This window comes from Xiphophorus maculatus, chromosome 2 (genome assembly GCF_002775205.1).
Source record: "Xiphophorus maculatus strain JP 163 A chromosome 2, X_maculatus-5.0-male, whole genome shotgun sequence".
NCBI lineage: Eukaryota > Metazoa > Chordata > Actinopteri > Cyprinodontiformes > Poeciliidae > Xiphophorus > Xiphophorus maculatus.
The window spans coordinates 17,547,220-17,567,188 of record NC_036444.1 but is presented as its reverse complement, the minus strand read 5'-3'; the positions used below and the strand labels follow the sequence as shown (position 1 = coordinate 17,567,188).

Genomic DNA, 19,969 nt, shown 5'->3' with positions numbered 1-19,969 from the left:
CATTCAGAAATTGCTGCCTGAAGAGCAAAACATTTAGAAAAAGTTTCCTAAATATTCTGGTAATAGTGTTTGCTGGCTGCTTTCAATGTAAGTTATATCATCATGTAAAGATGGCCATTCTTTCAGCTCCGCTCCTTGATATGAAAGCTTTTCTTTTGAAACTTCTAACCGGATGTCCCTGATGTACTTCCGCCATCTTGATGTTGAAGTTCATGGCGCAGCGAGAGTGACGAGGAGTGTTTTTTTTTTTTTTTTTGCTAATCTTTTGGATCTTGAAACGGTGGATATATTTCGGGGAGTCATGCAGAAATCTTGAAATGAGAGTGTGAAATGATATCACCTCCGGAAGTGTGGATATTCATCACTGCCTCATTGATGACAGCGCGCAGGACGCATCTGAGGAAAAGCTGCTGGATTCATAAACACTTCTTTAGGACTCACAGAAACCCCCTGAGCATTGTTTTGTGGGTCACATTTACCCTTCTGCATTTGGGCTGACAATGGCTGGAAAAGGTGACACCAATATGGAGCATCTCGGCGGAGTGGTCAGGCTCAGAGAGGAACACCAAAAGGTAATTTGAATCGTTCACTCGAAGCCTTTTGCTTTTGGCGTTAGCAGAGCCACTGTCGGTTCCTGACCATGCGGTTGGATCAGTCAGTGGTTTGTTTCGGATCCACGCGTGGATTTGTTCAAATGTGCTCTGCAAAAAAAGAAAAAAGAACTTGATCATGATTCCTCTTTCGGATTTCGAGAAGCTTCCTCCAGTTACGCGCACGTCTAAGTTTCATTTAAATGTTGAAGGGAGGCGTGTTCGGTTAGTTTCGGGTCTTTTATTAACACATACTTTGCTCCTGTAGTTTACACCTTAACGCATGCAGTTCTTACTGAGCTTTGTAGACTTGCCAAAATTAATATTTGGATCCATTTTCAATCAAAAAACAAATTAAAGGTGAAAGTTGGGGGTAACGTCTCCGCCCCCCACATGACGCTGAAGTTGGCTTTCGATTTAGCTCCTCACTAAGGGGCAATTTCACCACATTTTACGTCTCTTGTTACACTTGATTTGCTGGAGCTTAAATTATAAACTTCTCAAACTTGTACTGGTTTATTTTCATGCATGTATATTCTACAAAATTCAGACCGCAATGGCTGAACGCTTTATTCAGTTTGTTCAAACAGAATAAATTGTTTGTTTAAAACTGTTTAAAGACTTAACAAAAAACATAAACAAATCAAACTTGGAACAATTTTTTTCTTTCTTTGTTTTGTATACGGACATAATCTGTAAAATTAAAGTTTTTGTTTATTTCAGCGCCGTTGCTCTGCACTTCTAGATATCCCTGGTCCAACACATGTGAATAAAATGACAGAATTACAGTATGCTGTAAAGTTTTCCAGAATCCTTCTAATGATTTGATTGTTTGACTCAAGTGTGTCAAAGCAGAGGCACAGCTAAATGTTGCAGGACACAGGTCGTCTTTGAGGACCCCTGGTTAATTCAGTTTGTGAAAACGGGCACAGGATTTCGTTTTTTTTTCGTATGCAAGACTACCATTAAACAAGGTCTGTCAACTACACCACCTGCGTAAGCCAAAACCAGAGCACAACAGGCAAAGTCTGTAAAACCTTTGCTGAAATTAGTGAAAATAGAAGAAGGTACTTTTTATCCTCCTTAACACACCTTAGGTTCACATCTTTAAAGCTACTTTACATACCTGAGCATAATTGTTCTTCTGTAATGACAGAGTGTAGAAAATACAGTTTGAAATCATAAGATAATAAATAAGATAAGAAATGTATAAGTTAAACCCCTTTCTATGTGGTTTTGGCTATGCTTGTTCTTGGCCAAAACAATCAGTGAGATTCGTTTTTTCTATTTTTTCTAAATTAAAAAAAGTTTTACTTTTTACAGTGTCTGTCACTGATGTAGTGTAATTATGTCAAGGTTTGAGGTGTCTATGTGAAACACTTTGGTCAATCACAGTTGAACAAAGTGGTCCACGTAGAGAAAGCGTTAAGGTAGTCTCATTAAATAAAAAAAAAGAAAAAAAACAACTTAACAGCCCCTTACTTACAAATTGAATAAAGATTGCACAATTTACAGTATGTGTCTAGTAGAAAATGTAGTAACCTTTTTTTAAAATTGCAGGTTTCTGTAATGTTTCAAAGGTAATCTGGATTTGTTAAATGTTTGAAGTAATCCTTTAATCAATAATCAAATAGAAAACCTTGACTCGGATACCAACTTCAGCCTCACACACATGATATTTAGAAGGCCACACAGTCATGGGTTATACTTGAGGGAAAATACAAGCAAAGTCCTAACCAGTACTGTCTGCAGAAACTTTGCCTTCAACATGTCACAGAAAAAATCTGAAGATGTTCTGAACATTTAGATGATGTTTTACACGACTGAGTGTTTCCACTTGTCCTCTTTTGTTTGGTATATCTTCTGCTTCCTTGTACGTAAAAGGTCAATTACTGTGTTTAGCTTTTTGGTGTAAGCAACATTTTGGAAACACAGTTAAGTAAAACTGAAACCTTCTTTGGCTGTCGCTTAAAATATGTGCAAACACTGCATCAATTTCAGGATAATTTGACAACAAGGCAACATATAGATGCGGCTTAGAAGTTTTATTTATTTTTTTGTCGATAACCAATAATGTTGAAGAACCAGCTCTGATGTAGCCCTAAAACACAATGACCAGTGGCTCATTTGGAAGTCTTGCAATCTAAAAGTTGTCAGTTCAATTTCAGGCTCCTCCATAACTATGTATTGGTCTATGAATCTAGTGCTTTGAGCGGTTGCTATTACTAGAAATGTGGTTTTAGAAGTGTTTATTAAATACTATATTGCCACATGTAGTGATTACTATGTTTTATAAAAGTCAAATATCACAATATTTTCAGAAAATAATTTACTTTGTTCCTACCCAGCAATTTATTGTACTTTGCATGTGTAAAATATACTTGTTTGACTGGGGCACCAATATTGGTTCTGGCATATATATTCAAAATCTGACTCTGGCTTTTACTGAAATACCCCAGGGAGACACGATGAGTCCTATCAGACAATCACGTCTTCAATGCCTTCATCTGGAGTAGAACGGGGCCATTATTTCAGTCAACCAGAGGTGGTGTTGGTAAGCTAAAGTAGTTTGAGTTTGGGCTGCTTACATTGCCATTGCACTGGTAAATCAGGTTTATAACCATGTTAACTATTTAAGGCAAAGCAAGCAGAATACGCAAATATTTTAACATTTGACATGAAGCACAGAAATCAGGATGGATGGATTCAAACAACTGAACTTATTTGTTTGTCCCAGAAAATGAGGCCACAATCTGAACATGTAAAATCATAATCTGAGATGCTGCTTTTCTGTTGGTGTTTACTCCTAGCTCTTGTGATGCTCTTGTAATGTACAGGTATTTTGTTTCTATGGGTTTTTTTTACACTTTATTTTTTGAAATCCTGCAATAGAAAGTAATACTTTTTTTTTTACCTGACTGTGTGTTTGTTTGCAGGTGTTAGTGAAAAAGAAATACCCCATCCTGTCTTTTTAACATTTTTGCATTGCTAAAAATTGTGAACACACTCCTTATGATAATAAAGGAAATTGAAACAAACTATCATTATTTATCCTAAAACAGGTGATGGAAGACTGTGAAAGTCGGATTCAGCACTGGTAAGCATAGATTTTATAATTATCGTGTAAAAATGTTTTTTTTCTCCCGCTTAACCAACGTGCTGATCTTTGCCATCATTTAAGATAATAAAGTACCTAACCCATGTAGGTTTCATTACTTCAGCCCGGTGAGAAGCTTTCGCGCTCGCCTCGTAGTCATGAATCACGCAGGTTTTATATTATTTTATTATTTCAGTATTATTTTTCCGGTTAAATGGTGCACCAAACCATATCAAATGCTTTGTCTACTTAGTCAGCCAGAGTTAATGCGCGCGGCATTAAATCTCCTGTTTGTTGGGCATCTCTGCGCGCAGTGCAGCAAATTTAACTCATCGTACAGGGCCGATCCAAGGCTGCATGAGGCCTTGAGCAGAATTTGACTTAGGGGCCCCTCTTGCTGCTAAAAACATTAGCACCTCTAACAGCTTCTGTGTTAGATTTAGTGAAACCCGGGAGAGGGGAGTAGTTTAATTGGCCAACATAAAAAACAATAAATTATAATTACAGTTTACTAATTTGTATTTGTGAACAGAGCTCAAACTCAAAGACTAAACTCACAGAATCAGATTGTTGCTGTGGTAACAAAACAATCTAACTATGAATATTGTTCTTTGAACTTTTACAAAGTATACTTGCCAGCTCCTTAAAATCTTAAATTTACCTTTCCTGTCTACATAACATCTTTTTTTCTCCCCCCCTCCAGGGGGTCTTTTCGTGGGCTCTACTGTCCCTTATATGAAAGTAGGCTGACAGGAAAGGGGGAAGTAGAGGGGGAAAGACATGTGGCAAATGTCGCCTGGTCCAGGAATCGAACCCGCGATGGCTGCGTCGAGGACTCAAAGCCTCCAAACGTGTTATCCCCTACGCCACCACAGCACACCCAACATAACATCTTTAAATACAAAAACACGTTGGACCGCCGGTAGACCGCCTCGGCGCCCCGACCACCGGGCTTAGCAAGTTTTCTGGGGGAAAACCTGTTCAGTATAAATATCTGGCATAGTTTCCCATATAAGTTCTGTATTACTCTCTGGAAAGTGTGTGAGGAATCTTATTATGTAGAAAGGAGCCCCCTTGATCATGATGGAGAGAGCAAAAAGCTTCAAATCTGCGCAGTTATACAAGGATTTGAAGAAGTGCAACAGATTTTTATTCATTTTTCCCTCCTGTCATATCTGTTTATTGCATCTAGTTGTGCCCCTGCACTGTATAAACACACAGGCCTGATGGAGCTGTGAATTTGATTAAAGGATTTGAGATGCATCTTGTGTGCAAACAGTGGAGAACAGTGAAGCTCTCTACTGGCAGATTAAACTGAATCACCACTGTGGGTACACTATGAAATTGTACAAGCTTTAGAAAGGTTCAGGTCTGGGACAGTAAGTACATTTCCATTGACTCAAGCATACTTCCTTCAGTACACTTGGTAGTGAGGATAACAAATTGAGAGTGATTTTTTTTTTTGCGCAGCAAGACACACTTTTATGTGCCAAGTCGGCTCGTATGGATGCTAAAATAGACAGCCGGGAGTTCAACTTATTTTTCTTAAGTTTTCCTTTGATAAACCTGCTTGTTTAAGTGCAAAACTGTGACAGATTTACTTAATGCTGATTAAAACTACTGAATGGCCTTTCACCTCTCCCGTTAAATACCTACATGCATCTTTCTACATTAGTGCTGTACTTTGATTTAATAATGTGGTTTAAATTAAGTTTAAAGTATATTAGGCCCCCAAAATTAGCTATTTTACTAAATCAGCAAAAAACATTCTCTTTATCTGCTCAGCTGGAAACTAAAACGCAAAATTTTATTGAAACAAGTACAAAGTACATCCTAAATGTATCTGTTTTCTTTTTTGTTTGTTTGTTTAGCCTAGAAAATTTTTTTGTTTGTTCTCACCAATAAGAGGATCACCCCTTCTCTGAAAATGCTTTCCTTGATTAACTCAATTTAATAAAAGCTGCATCCCAATCAGCTTTTGAGTAAAGGTCACTGGAGATTTGTGGCTCTATTTACTACGAAAGTTAAATGAAAGCAAAAAATATGGTTAATGGATTAACTCTTGACATTTTAAGATTTTAAATTGTCTTAATTTTGCTAAGGCCTTGCATAAATTTCCATCTGCATCAAAGGCCCAGTGCTGTTTGTCAAATTTGCACTATTTTTTAATTCATTGTTGCAGGCTGCACAAAATCATTCTAACCCCATGTTACCATCCTTGTTCATACATCAATGCAACTTTCCCTTACTTCATTATTTGTTATCATTGATCTCTATATGTTTGTTATTAATGTTAATGAATAAAGTTCATGAGTTTGTTTTCCTTTGCTACAAGAGAAAGCATCTTAGGTTAGCTTTTTGGCATAGACCTTGATGTGGAGACTTAAGTTTGAGGTCTCTCTTTCTAAGTACAAATAATTCAAAAGTACGGTAACTAAAGATTTGCTACAATGAAATCTTTGCACCAGGAAGTTCATAGTCTTACAATTTGGTGCAAACTCTTAAACAGCAAAGGTTCCTAAAGTAATGCGAGGCTCATTTTTTACTTTTAAGCAGCCTCAGTCAGTTTTCAAGGTTCAACAAGCTGGTTCCTTCAACCTAGCTAGAAGTTATTCAAAGCATCTTTCAAAAAGTAGGAAATGGTGACATCTAGTGGTGACACGTAAGCTATTGTTTTTTGGGAAAAATAAATAAGCAAATAAGTGTGTGTATGATGGATGCTTCTTATATAAATATTTTATTGATTGGTTGGTTGAACGCATCTACAGGAAAAAGATATTGGCTGACTATGAAGCCCTTGATGATCGCCTTCGGACTCTTCCCGATCAGCTGTGTTATGACATCATGGTGAGTGCAGACTTTGTCTAAATGACACTTTCATACAAACTGACTCATTACCGAACTGCCATTACTGAAACTTGTGTTGCTTTTTTTTTTGCTCTACTTTCTCACCGAGTCTCTTCCACCTGTTTTAATGTGGCCTACTTCTCCTTTTGTTCTGCTGTTTCTCACCATCCTCTGCACCTTGAGCAGGTGCCATTTGGCCCTCTGGCCTTCATGCCCGGGAAACTCGTTCACACCAACGAGGTCACAGTGCTGCTGGGCGACAACTGGTTCGCCAAGTGCTCTACCAAGCAAGCTCAGAAAATTGTCGAGCACAGAATGAAACGTGAGTGTCGTTTCCTGTCATCTGGGGGATCTTTTTTTTTTTATGTTTTTTTTTTTTAATCTAGTCGTTCAACGCCACCGTTCATCCAGCAGAGGGCGATGGAATATCACATGTGAAGAAGTTGTCTGTTTTTAATTTCTTACAGCTTTGAATTCGTACTGGAGTTTGGAGCATAACGATGTCTCTTAGCGGTGTAATGTGTTGCTGATTTGTAAATGACATTTGCAGGAGCAGATTTGTTGTTAAGCGTTTGCGAGCTGCAAGGCATGTTGCAAACACGGTGTGCTTTTTTTTTTTGCATTTTTAATAGCTTATTGATTTTAAACGTTGCACTATTTGGCTAAATCCAACCCTGTCTGAGCATTTGTTTTTTTCATATAACAAAGATCACTGCTTTGTTTCTCTGTGCTCATTCTAAGTCTGAAAAATCTCATATCAAGTCAAATGGACCCAAGCAACGATCTCTGATGTGAACATTATTAGAATGTTTAGTGAAGCAGAAATGTGCTGCCACAGACCCCCTCCCCGCCCTGCTATTACAGAGCTAAGTGCTGTAATACAAACAGAGCTAGCTGAAATGTGTCAGACAGCGGCCGAGTTGTCAGGCCTTCTGTATTTGACCTTTCCTCACTTCCAGTTGATGCGCTGACTGGAGGGGCTCCCGATCGCCATGGAAACAAGGGCCCTCTGCTGCTATTAGTGAAAGGGCTTAATTGTTGTGAAGATTTAATGATCCGGAGTAGTATTCAGGGCAGAAGATATTATGAACTGTTTGTGTCATCATTTTTCTTCCCCCTCTTCCCCGACTTGTTTAGGATTTTAACTCTTCAGTCGCTGCTTGTCATTCAGCCCATCGTTTTATCTGCATGCCACAGTTTTCTTGCCGCCAGTTTTGGCACATTTTCTTCCGTGGTTCTGCTCACGTTCACCGTGGCGCATCTGTTTTCTCCGCAGACGTGGGGAATCAGTTGGACGATGTGACCAAGACCATGAAAAACTTTGAAGCAAGAGTGGGGTTTGCGAAAGATCTGGAAAGCATGTCAGCTGTATGTTGCATTTCTGCACATATCAGACATTGTGTAAGACATAATCGAGGACAAAAGCATTGACTTTGACATTCTTGTGATTTAGAATACAGGGAACTATGTCGACATCAGAGAGGAGGTCGGAAACAATGACTCGCCCGTCACAAAAGGTACCTTTATCTGACCTCATTTCACTTAATCATGGCTTATGAGAAGGCAAAGAAAACCATTAGTTTGCCGCTGAATTCCTTACCACAGTTAGTGTTTTTTTTCCTAGAGCTAACGAGTGAACTGATTATTGCTTCACAGGAAAGCAAAGAATAGCTCACAAGCCAAATTCTAAGCCTAAGATGGATGTGATGTTTGATCTGAAAGAGGAGGATGAGGAGGATGAAGGAGAGAGCAGAGACACAGGGAGCAGGAAAGGCAACATGACTGAGGAGGAGCTGTGGGCTAGATTGGATGAACTGGAGAGACTGGAGGAGCTGCAGGACGAGCAGGACAGGTATATCCTAACCTATCATATACTCTGATTAGTAGAAGTAATATGGTAAAAGTTTATGATTTTATTTTCTACTGTAAATTACCTTTAAGCACTTTTCCATATCGTCAACTTTCAAAACTAATGGGCTAAGTCTTTTTTTTTTCTTTTCTAAATCATCTTTTGGCAAAAAATGACTTAGGTCATTATTTTATGAAGGTGACGGTATATGAAATTAACAATAGACCTACTTAATTTAGAATATTGTCCAGAGTTTTTGATCAAAAAGTGAAACTTGCTGTGTAGATTCATAAGACATGCAGAGAGATATGTATTTTAGCATCAGTTTTGGTTTTCTATTAATAAAAGCACACATTTCAGTTTTTCAGAGACTGTTGATTCAAGAGAAGATGGCACAAAAAGGACAACACACAGTCATATCCAGTACGAATATGATCAGACTTTCCATTAACTGTCTGGTGTACAGCTATTAGCTTGTTTAGCGGCTTTAGCAATGACCTTTCATGGTTTACCATTCTGGAGGAGGATGGTTGAATACTCAACAACTGCCAGGTCTTCTCCATGATTGTGTAGGGCATACCCTGACAATAACATTTTTCTAGTAGATATCCTTTTTTTATTGGTCTTATGTAATATTGTAATTTTCAGAAAGATTGAGTTTCTAGGTTTTATTAGCTGTGAGCCATTACCATCAAAATTAGACATAAACGCTCTAAATGTATCACTGTGTGTAATGAACCTATGTAGTAATATCAATCGAATGACTGAAATAGCATTTAGGTTATTTTCTCATTCATCCACCTCTATACAAAACACAGATTTTCATGTTTGTGCAATTTTGAAATTTAACGCTTTAGATCTATTTTAAATTAAAGATGAACAACAACACTCTGATAAACTCGACTCTAGCTACATTTAAGTTTTATTTTTTGAGACTTTAGGAAACAACTTAGTATAAAAACTGATGAGACTGCAGAGTTAGAACAGCAATTGATAGAATCCCTTTTTTTCTCCAAAGCTTCCATTTTCTACTTTTGAATGTTATGTTTTACTAAATATCAACACTTTCTCTTAAAAGGATCTAATTTTAAAAGTTAAATTAAAAAAATAACCTACATTTAATTGGATTAGTAACAACTTTGTAAAGCTTTTAAATCTTAGTTTTGTAAAATAGAAAAAGAAACACAAATTAGACTCCTATGATTATCAAGCAAAATAGCTATTTTAATGTTTATAGTGTTCTAAGACCCCGATGTCCTTCCTATCATTTATTTCTGAAGAACATCCTTAGTAAACTTGCAGCTTTATCTGCTTTCAATCTCTTCAAGGTGGGAGTTTGGTTAAGTGGCAGACTGATGTTATCTTGTGTCCTCTCTGTTTTAATATGACTGATCATTTTTTTCAGCCAAACATATCTGATGAAACTTGCATGAAGTGTTGTTCTTGAGCTTCTCAAACTAAAGTCTTTGTGTTGAAGACTGTAATTATTAGATGTAGCGATCTCTCTGCATGTTGTAATCCTTAAATATCTAAAACCATTATATTTCTCACCACTACGTATTGGTCCCACTATTCTCCACTTTATTTTACAAATCTTGATCTTGAAAGAGTGATGAGCATTTTTCCCCTTTAGATTGTCTGATAATGCAGACATGAATGGTGAAGACACCTCATCATCTTCATCAGAGGAGGAGAAGGAGGCAGATGCTGCACCTCCGGTAAATGGCCTGAGTTTGAAGCCAAGCTGGAGTTCTGTGCCTCACAGCATACAGCCACTCACAGACAGGAAAGAGGAAGACTACGAGGAGGAGGAGGATGGCAGCTGTTTGCCAACCATTTTCTTCTCTCACACTGTCGAACCCAAGAAGGTCGGCTCATTTAAAAAAAAGAAAATCATAGATGAGATCTTAAAAATATTCTTTGTTTTGGTTGTATTCGACCTGTGTTTCTTTCATTTCAGGTGAGGATAAACACAGGTAAAAACACCACCTTGAAGTACAGTGAAAGAAAAGAGCAAAAGGAGCATTCAAAAAGGAAAAAGAAGAACGGCCACAGTAACGGGCACTCCCATCACGAACTTCATAAAATCACCACACCAACTGATATTTATAGGTAAAAGCAAAGCAAACCTCTTTGCAGACTCTGACGTAAACACAAAGGTATTCATACTCGTGCAACTTTTTAGTTTATGTCAGGTTACAGCCGCAAACTTCAACATTGGGGTTCCATGCGATAGAGCAACACAGAGCACATGGACATGCTTTGATCTGAACCGGGACTGAACAGCTCCAGGCCTCAAGAGTTGGTGTCCTTCATGTTTTTGATGTTCTTCTGGTTTAACACCCCTGCATCAAGTGAACAGTTCATTACAAAGCCTCTGTAGTACTTGATGCCATGCTGAGAAATTTATCCAGCTTTCAGCTACATATTGAAAGCATGTTACATTGTTTTATAATCCAACTCTGGTTCAAACTTCTCAACTTTGTCCCTGACCTGACTGCTTCACTGCTTTGCTGTTTGTTCTGTAATGTTTTTTAATGGACCTCTGAGGCCTTCACAGAATTTCTAGACTTAAACTGTAATCAAATTGCGCACAAGTGACTTTGAACGGGAATTGGTTGCACTAGATTTTATTTGGGCGACACAGATTAAAGAGGGTTGAACACAGATGCAAAACTTCCAGTTTTTATGTCCAAAACAGTTTTTTTATCACATAAAATCGCATTAAAATACAGAGAAGTTTGTGGTTGACAAAATGTGGAAAAAAACCAACAACTAATAGTTGTTAATACTTCTGCAAGGCACTGCATGCCCATCCCACGTGTGGAAGTGCAGCTGATGAAACATGACTGTTGCTTTTGGGTCAGGTTGTTCGTGGATGTGAAGAACGGGGAGCCGATCCCCAGGAAGTCCATCCTGAAGTCGCGAAGCCGGGAGAACAGCGTGTGCAGCGACACCAGTGAGAGCAGCGCCGCCGACTTCGAGGAGCGCAGGATGATCGGACGCAGCTTCAGCCACGATGAGATGACGCACAGCGACACCAGCGATGGCATCACCGAGGAGGACAGCCCAACCGCGATGCCTCTGCAAACTCCCAGCAGATTTGAAGTTAGTTTTGTCCTGGGTCTTTGTCAGCGTTTTACTTGTGCAGAGCTGGTGCATAAACGCGGCCCATTTGAGCTTCAGAACATTTGTTTAGAACGGAAACGGTGACCCGAATGTGTCCAGTTTAATTATCTTACAGTACAAACCCATTAATAAGTATTTTACATGAGTGAACGTGAGAGTTTGCTCTCTTTCAATTGATCTTTTTCTCCTCAGGCTTTTTCAGGTACAGTGGTAGAAAAGGACCCGATGCCTACAGCTGTGCCCCATCTGACCATCGTCCCACCTGCTTTACCAACCATACTGGAGAGGAAGCAGGAGGAGGTTGCACCTGACGTGCCCCCTCCTGAGCAGGCGCCTAAAAGGGTATCTAAGTTCAAAGCTGCCAGGCTGCAGCAAAAATGACTTTCTGGGTCTTTTTCTTCTCTTTTTAACAAAACTGAACAAAACACAAGCAACTGTCTCCCTTGTTCTGATCATCTTACATCCACCCGTTTCTACGATCAAAAGGATTCCTGTCATAGCACTATTAATAAATCTGTCTCGTTTCTGCTTTTCCTCAACCTGATACCCAGAACCATTTACATTTTCTCCTTCTTTTCCGACCCTTGCTGTTTGTAGGGAAGGTGACACTAGCTTTTGACACTTTGGATGAGTTACATTGTTTTCTTTTTGTCAATCTGTTGCTACAGTGAAATTTCTACCTTCTTTTGACCTACCAGATGAATGTATGTATTCTTTTGTGACAAGCTTTATGTTGAAAAAAAATATTGATGGGAACTAAAACAAAAATAAGTAATTTTACCCACTTGTTTTTTTACATTGTGAAAAACATGCAGTTTCTCAGTAGTTATGAAACCTTACTGATGATTGGAAGTTATTTTCCTGAATAAATATGTTAAATATGATTCTGCAGCTGTTTTGACATTCATTTACTTTTCTTCACCATTCGTGTTATAGTGCACCAAAGCCTTTAAAAGCAATATTACTTTACCAGTTTTCCTCACTTGCAGTAAAGAAGATCCAAATACAACATCAAAGTTTTGGAGCAGAAAATGTCTTGGATGTTTGAAATTCTGATATTTAATGTAATTAGAACTGTTGTCTTGCAGCAAGAAGATCCTGGCTTTGAATCCTGGCTTTCTTAACGAAGTTTGCATATTCTCCGGTACATGTGTGTTTCTCTCTGGGTACCCTGGCTTCCCCCCCACAGTCCAAAAACACAGTTTTAGGTCATTAGTATTCCCTCAGGTATGAATGGCTGGACCTATGATGAACGGGGATCTGTCCAGGCTCTCGTTCAGTGACCGCTGGAGAGAAGCACCTGCGACCCCATGACCATGTACGGATAATCAGTCAATCAATCCAATTTTATTTGTGTAGCACATTTCAGCAGCAAGGCTTTTCAAAGTGCTTTACATCATAACAAACACAAAGTCATGCAACATAGAATCAATAATCAAAACATTACATTAAGTCAAGTGCCATCGTTAAATTCGTAATTGATTACGTTTCAACTTTAAACAGGTGGGTTTTTAGTTGAGATTTAAAGGGAAGTCCGTGTTTCAGCTGTTTTACAGCGGGTATAGACATGGATAGTGTAGAATCTAATGCAGATTTATCAATAGTTACTCTTGATTTCAACCATAAATCTTGGATGGCTACTGCATTCCAAATGCATTATTTTGTTTACTGCATCAGCATAATGTTGCACATTTTAGAAAAATCTAACCTGTTAAGGTTAGGTGGTACTTTGTTACTCCAGAGGAAATTATGAGCTAGTCTGTTGCTTGCATGTATACATAACCACCCATAAGTACTAGAGTACATTAATTTAGTGAGAGAAAATGCTAAACCTGTTTACAAAGCTTATCACTTTTATTCATTCTCCATATAGCTACTTTAGATAAGTTGAAGCTACAACAAGTTCCTATAAGACAAATGCAACTAGTAATTTTTACTTTTAATTAAATCCATTGCATACGTAGGAGTTTTGGATTGTTTTACCCTTGACTTCCTGTTTCCCTTGGGCATAAATGTGACATGAGAAATTGACTCATTTCTTGCAGGAAAAACCAGAAAGGTGTAGAATTTTTGCGCTTTTGACAGAAAATAAACCCTAAAGTTGGAGTGAAAGGCATCAGGAAATCAATGAAATACAAGGAGATGTCTGCCAAAAAAAAAAAACTTCAAATGGGTCATCATTATGTCTTTCACCAGGACAGTGATTGGAAATATTAGACCAAATCAACACAGAAATAGTCGCCCAGACCAGATCATCTCATGCATCTCATCCCCCAGAATGTTAAGGTAAGGACAACACACCTGAGGTCTTAGACAACAAGCTCATTTATGCTACTTTGCTTTGATCTCTTTTTACATTTTGATATTTTTACTTTAATTCCCAAAAATGAAATGAGGATTTGGAAAAAAAATGTTTGTAAAGTTGTATGAATAGTTATGGTGGGTGAGTTTAATTCTTTGAAAAACCAAATGGTCTCTATTTTGTTACTTTACAGGAGCAAAAGTAACAAAGACTCATGTTTTCATGTTTTAGAGGAAAAAGGTGATTTCAAATAGATATCTTCAGAGGTGAATGCAAAATTATTGTTTTATATTTTTTTTGTACTTTTAAAGAGTAAAAGAATAAGACTATTACAAAAGACAAATTATTATTATTTTTTTAAATGTATTTGCTGAAACTTTGCAGATTTACGGTCCACTCTGTGAAACAGGATTTTCGGTGTAATCTGCACACTGTACTTTTAAACGTTAATAAAATATAGAATCTTGACGGTACAGAACTTTTACTGTAATATTCTGTCAAGAGAGCCCAAAAAATGTAGTTTTACAGTTTCAGATTTATGTCCTTATGATAGCTTTAATAGGATTCCCTGCTGACCAGCCATATTTTTTATTTCTTTTTGACTCAGGAATGATGCAGATTTTATTTGGCGGATTAATTCACTCAGACATAGCCAAGCTGGCAGTCTCACTGTATTATTTCTTCAAAATAAGAGGCTGCCTTATTTTGAAGAAATAAGGCAGCCTGTAGCTTTCAAAGCTGCGGTTCATACAAATTTTGTGCCCAGTTTATGAGGCAGATTCTTGTTGCTTTTTGCCTATAGATGTATTCTATTAGGTGTCATCTCTGGAGTCATTTGGTTTAGAGTGCAGCATTTTTTGCAAGATAAAAATCACTTCAGATTGCTACAAGTCAGCAAGAAAGCTCTTTAGATCTCCACTCTGGTGTTTCTTTATCTGCACCAAAATAGTCTCAGCAAGTTTACTCTGATGTTTCCAAACGATTCTGCGATTGTGCAAGTTTCTTAATTACATCACATAACTGATCAAATAAAAAGATGTTTGCTGATTGTTTTACAGCCTTTTTAATGGTTTTGCCTTTAAATTTGATTCACCCACAGAGGGTTTTTTTTCCTCTTAGATGTTGTAATAAAGAAACTGTGAACGATCAAACTTTTTCTGCACACCGGAACCATGTATCATGACAATTGAGGTCAAGTAAGCAATGAGAATTACCCCCTACAAGGTTTTTTTTTGTTCTTTTTGTGGATTCTGAAGTCATCAAAAGGAGTTGTGATTGTGTTTGATGTTAATGTAACACCCATACTTTTTATTTTATCATCTTTACCTGGGTTGAGTTTTAAAATGCATTAGTTATCACGTTGTAGTTTAACTTCATGAAGATTTTCAAGATTACGCGTCAACTACAGACTGTTTTGCTGAAGTAGTTCATGAAGAATGGCATGTAAAAATGAGAAGTATTCTTGTTTTATTTAATGTGAGGCACCTAGTTGTCATTTTTCTATAACTTTAAACATTAGCAGGCCAAATGATATATACCAATGTTTCCCTTCCTTTAATTAAAGCTATGGATTAAGATTTAATGGGCTATCACTTCCTTTTTAGTAACAAAAAAATACTGCAGTTCTGTGATAAGAAGCTTTTAAACAGGTCTTAAGGTGACTCCCCACCTCCTGCACCTTTCATTAGGATTATTTCTCCAATATGAAAATCCAGGTAGCATGAGGCAGATTAGGCAATGCTTAACATAGTAGCGTTGTGTTGGTAAGACACAGATCAATGGACTTATGTAGGTTAAGCTGCAAAGGTATATGCCAGAGTGCGGTGGAACTACATTTCAAAGAAATCTAGGATACAAACTTAGTAATGAGAGAGAACACTCCGGAGATCTGCATTGCTGGGATTAAAAGGGGATTTTAAGAGTTGTTTGATGAAGGTTTCAAGCAGGAATTGTTGTCCAGACAGGTGTTCAGGCCTGAGCGAGGCGAGGTGAAGAGTTGCAAAAGACTCCAAATGATAAAAGAAAGGATTAAACGGCAGCCAGTATATCTGCTTTACTACATTGACATCAGCAACTTTCACACTTTAAACAACTCCTTTTTAAAAAAACAAAAATAAAAAAATGTCTAGAGACTCCTTTCTACGTTGATTTGGCAGTATGTGTTTGATAATCATACTGTTAATGTAACAAAAATAGATTAATAAAATTTCAGGTTTCCAACAAAGGATTGTATATTCAAACTGTCTGGATACTTTAAATGGTTCATGATGCCATTCAACCTAATAAGGTTCCCAGGATCTTTAAAAAAAAGAGCGGTCTATCCGCTCAAAACCTCCACCATGCTGAACAGTGAACAAACATCCATTCCATCCAAAATTAAGTTGTAGAGAGATTAAATGGACCCCCACCTAGCCAGGGAATGACAGAATTATTCAGAAGTAGCCAAGAGGTCAATATTAACTCTAGCAGAGACCCATAGCTTAGATGGCAGATTCTCTTGGCAGGGCAGTTATTAGTCATTCAATCCACAAGTCCGGTCTTTATGAAGAGGTGGCAAAACTAACGGCGACTTTGAAAGAAAACCACAAAACCTGTTAGAAGTTAGCCATGAGACATGCAAAACATGTGGAAGAAGATGGTCTTATCAGATGACCTTTTGGTCTCTGAGCAAAGCAATGCACATCACTCAAAACACAACTTGAAACATGGTGGTGGTTGCATCATGTTGCGGAATTATCTGCTGATCAGAGCTGATGGGATTGCAACTTTGATCCAGAAAGAAGATTTGTAAGAGCCAGCTAAAGTTTTGAGTCTGAGTACAAGGTGACCTTCCAGCAGGACAGTGACATTAGACATACAGCCAGAGTGGTAATGTAATGGTTTAGGATGTGTTTAAAATCTGCAGCAAGAGTGGAACATTTCTGATGATCTCTTTGGAATCTTTCTAAATCTGAGCTATTTTGTAAACAACAATACACAGAAATTTTCATCTAATTGTGCAAAACTAACTAAGACAAAACAGGGACTTTGAGACGCGAACTGATTCAAGAGGGTTGAATACAAATACATGCCATCTCGGTGTATTGACTGAAAAATCATTAACATATTTGTTTTGTTTTTTTTTCACTGGAAAAAAACCCCAACAACCTGTTGCTGTTTTTACATACAATACATAGTTCTTCATTTGGGTTTTATTTAATCTTTCTAAAAGAACATTTCTGCAGTGCATTCCCCCATTACAAACAAGATGACTGGTAGTACTTGATGTCTTGAGGGGCAAAATCTCCAGTGAAGGTCAGATGGTTGCTAGAAGTGTGATGGATGTTACTAGCATCCAATTAAACCTCCCTAAGCGAGCCATTATCCAAGTAACATGTTTAAGCACTGTGTTATAAGCCCTTCTATGGCAACAATTTGGAAACGCAGAGAGAAACAGTAATTTCAACAAAATAGCGGTGAACAAAACACAGGATCAAATCGTTCAAATTAAAACCTTGTAAAATGATAGTCCTGTTTTCACGGAACTTCTCAAATGTAAACTACTGGTGTTCCAGATAGTCCCCATAACAAATGCGACATGCATAGTACGATGTAATGCATCCAAATACCTGCTTATCGGGGAAAGGGTTGTCGAAGTCTGCGTCCTGGAGACGCCAGTGCACATTTTACGCACGGTGCCAGACAGTCTGTTACACTTACATACCAGCGGCCAGATGAGGGAGACATACGGCTTCGGGACATGTCGAAGTATCCCGAGTCATTTTACAAAAAAAAAAAAAAAAAAATTATAAGATTTCATTTTCTCTTTTCTTCACTTGAAAATAGTGCACAGCAAAGCGCACAGTTGGCTTCGCCCGGTGTTTAGCGATTTAAAAAAAAACCTGCCTCGTTGTAGAAGAATCTACACTTCGAAAGGGGGGAAATCAGCGTCCTACCGTGAGCTGGGCGTTTATGATAAAGCGAGCGAAAGCGTTCAGTCCGTCAGTCAGCAGTCAGTGATCCTGTTCCACATCACTCTCCACTGAACTCCATCCGTCACATCGCGTCCTCCGCTGCGCCTCGCCGAACCGGCCAGGTAAGGGGGAATCTCTGCCCTCCTTGTGTGAAATTTTACTGAAGTTATTTGTGAAAAGTTTCTGAGGAGACGGATTCTGACAGGCACGCGTTTCACAGAGATGTCTATGTAGGGTTTTCTTTTGATCATGAGACGCAAGTAATGGCGAAGAGGTTGAGAGGTGATCGAGGCATTCAGCAGAAGTTATCCTCATCAGCGGAGTCAAGATTTGAAGAAGGTGCAGAAACAGCAAGTGTGCATTTCTTCAGTGTTTATTTCTGGATAGCTGGATAATTTGCGACCGTTTGTCATCATCCATTTTACACTTCGTTAACCTTAGGTCTTGCAATATTACTGTCAGTTCTTTAAAAATTAGATGTTCAAATGAAGTTGTGTGTACAGTGGCGTTTTTTTTACTTTGGACGCTATGGCTCACTGCCCAGAGCAGCACAGCTTTGGGGTGGTCGGGCACTTAACATGTTTTTAAAGAAAAGTAAACTGTCAGATGTACCCCAAATAATTTAACCAATGCTTATTTATTTGCATGCTCCATTAATGGGGAATGATTGACCCCGGCCTAAGAAAATATAAGAGCCAATATTGCTATCTGACTTGGAGCTTTGATTTGATGCTTGATTAAATAAAATCAGTAACTTTAGTCCAAAGTCAAGAATCTTTTGACTGATCAAACTTGAGCTGAAATATTCTACACAATGCAAAAATTCTTTGAAACACAGATTGAGAGTTTATTTTTGTTTTATTTGTTAAAACAAAAAAAAGGAGGCAATTAGTTTAAATATTCTCCCTGGCATTGACAGCATTTATTGACAGGAAAAAGCCAAAGATTTTGAGGAAGGATCCCGAGGTTGAGAGTCGAACCTCTTTATAGCGTGTCCACTCTACCACCATGACCTACATCACCCCAAAAGGAAATCATTTTCAATGGTGTTTTGATGTTAGGATCACCTTAGATTGTGGTTGGTGTACAGAGGAAGAGGATTGCACAGGGTTCTATTAATTTCAGATCAAGTTTGCTACAATGGCTGTGGCTGAGAATAAGGATGCAAGGTGTGTATATGTAAAAAAAAGAGCATTTATAAACTACCTTTAACTTTCAGTTTGTGTCTTTAATTATAGATTTTTTGATTTCCATCACACTTAGTTTAATAGAGGAAAGGTAACCTTTTTTTCTTTAAGCCTTCACCTGTACAGAGTGGCACAGCTACTTTCAAAGCTACCCTCGCCCTTCTTCACCTCACCCCTCTACTCCCCCCTTCCTCCTGTTTCCAAATGCTCTCCTTTGAAGCGATGATGCCCCATCTGTCATATGTGCGCAAAGAGAGACCATGCTCTGCTCTTCTCAATTACTGAATTCTCCTCATGCCAGCTCCGGTGGGACAGGAGGAGGAGCAGGTGGGTGGCAGTCAGTGCGATCAATCAACATGAAATATTCAGCTTTGAATATACACATCATTTACTGATGATGTTACTGCCGCTGCTGTCCTTGTTAGGAACAGCTCCCCACTAAAGAAAAAGAAAGAAAAAAGTCAGACTCTTCAAGTTGCTTCTTTGTAATTGTGACCAAATACAACAGCACTATTACTTGTTGATCTGTCTCCGACATAGCCAACAGAAATGATTCAATTAGTGTAAAAATTCAATTTTACCAATTGGTAATATATGATCAACTGACTTTAGCTAACTTAAATATCTTTTATATGTAATTACACATGAATGCAACCTCTTTGTTAATAATATTTGTTCTGATTTCATGCTGTCTGCATTAAATGTTCCCTAATCTGTACACAAGTGGTGCCTGTCCTGTGTAAGTTAAAGTGCTGCTACCTCTCCATTCCTCTGTCTCTCCACCCCCTCACACACATAGGCCAGTTGAGTCCCATTAACACTTGCAAACTTTGGTTTGGCACCCACTGTCACACATTTAAGCAGATCAGTTTGTGCTCAGGTAAAACACTTTAAAAAAAACGGAAAAATAAGTCCTAAAACAATCTCTCATAAATATCTGATAGGAGATGAACAGAGTTTGATTGGATGAAACAGTATTAAAAGTAACGCTGCAGCCTGTTTCCTCATTATGCTG

At 38.2% G+C, this 19,969-nt stretch overlaps 1 protein-coding gene across 1 annotated transcript; it reads left to right on the top strand.

Annotated features, from left to right (window-relative positions):
* The first annotated feature begins 200 nt into the window (after positions 1-200).
* On the top strand, positions 201-12,396 carry uri1 (URI1, prefoldin like chaperone). Its single transcript, XM_023326944.1, has 11 exons — positions 201-572; positions 3,653-3,687; positions 6,456-6,534; positions 6,721-6,856; positions 7,811-7,902; positions 7,988-8,051; positions 8,191-8,386; positions 10,017-10,251; positions 10,344-10,495; positions 11,251-11,491; positions 11,705-12,396. Exons 1-11 carry the CDS (start codon positions 501-503, stop codon positions 11,891-11,893), a joined length of 1,491 nt encoding a protein of 496 aa, XP_023182712.1. The 5' UTR covers positions 201-500; the 3' UTR covers positions 11,894-12,396.
* Positions 12,397-19,969: the final 7,573 nt, after the last annotated feature.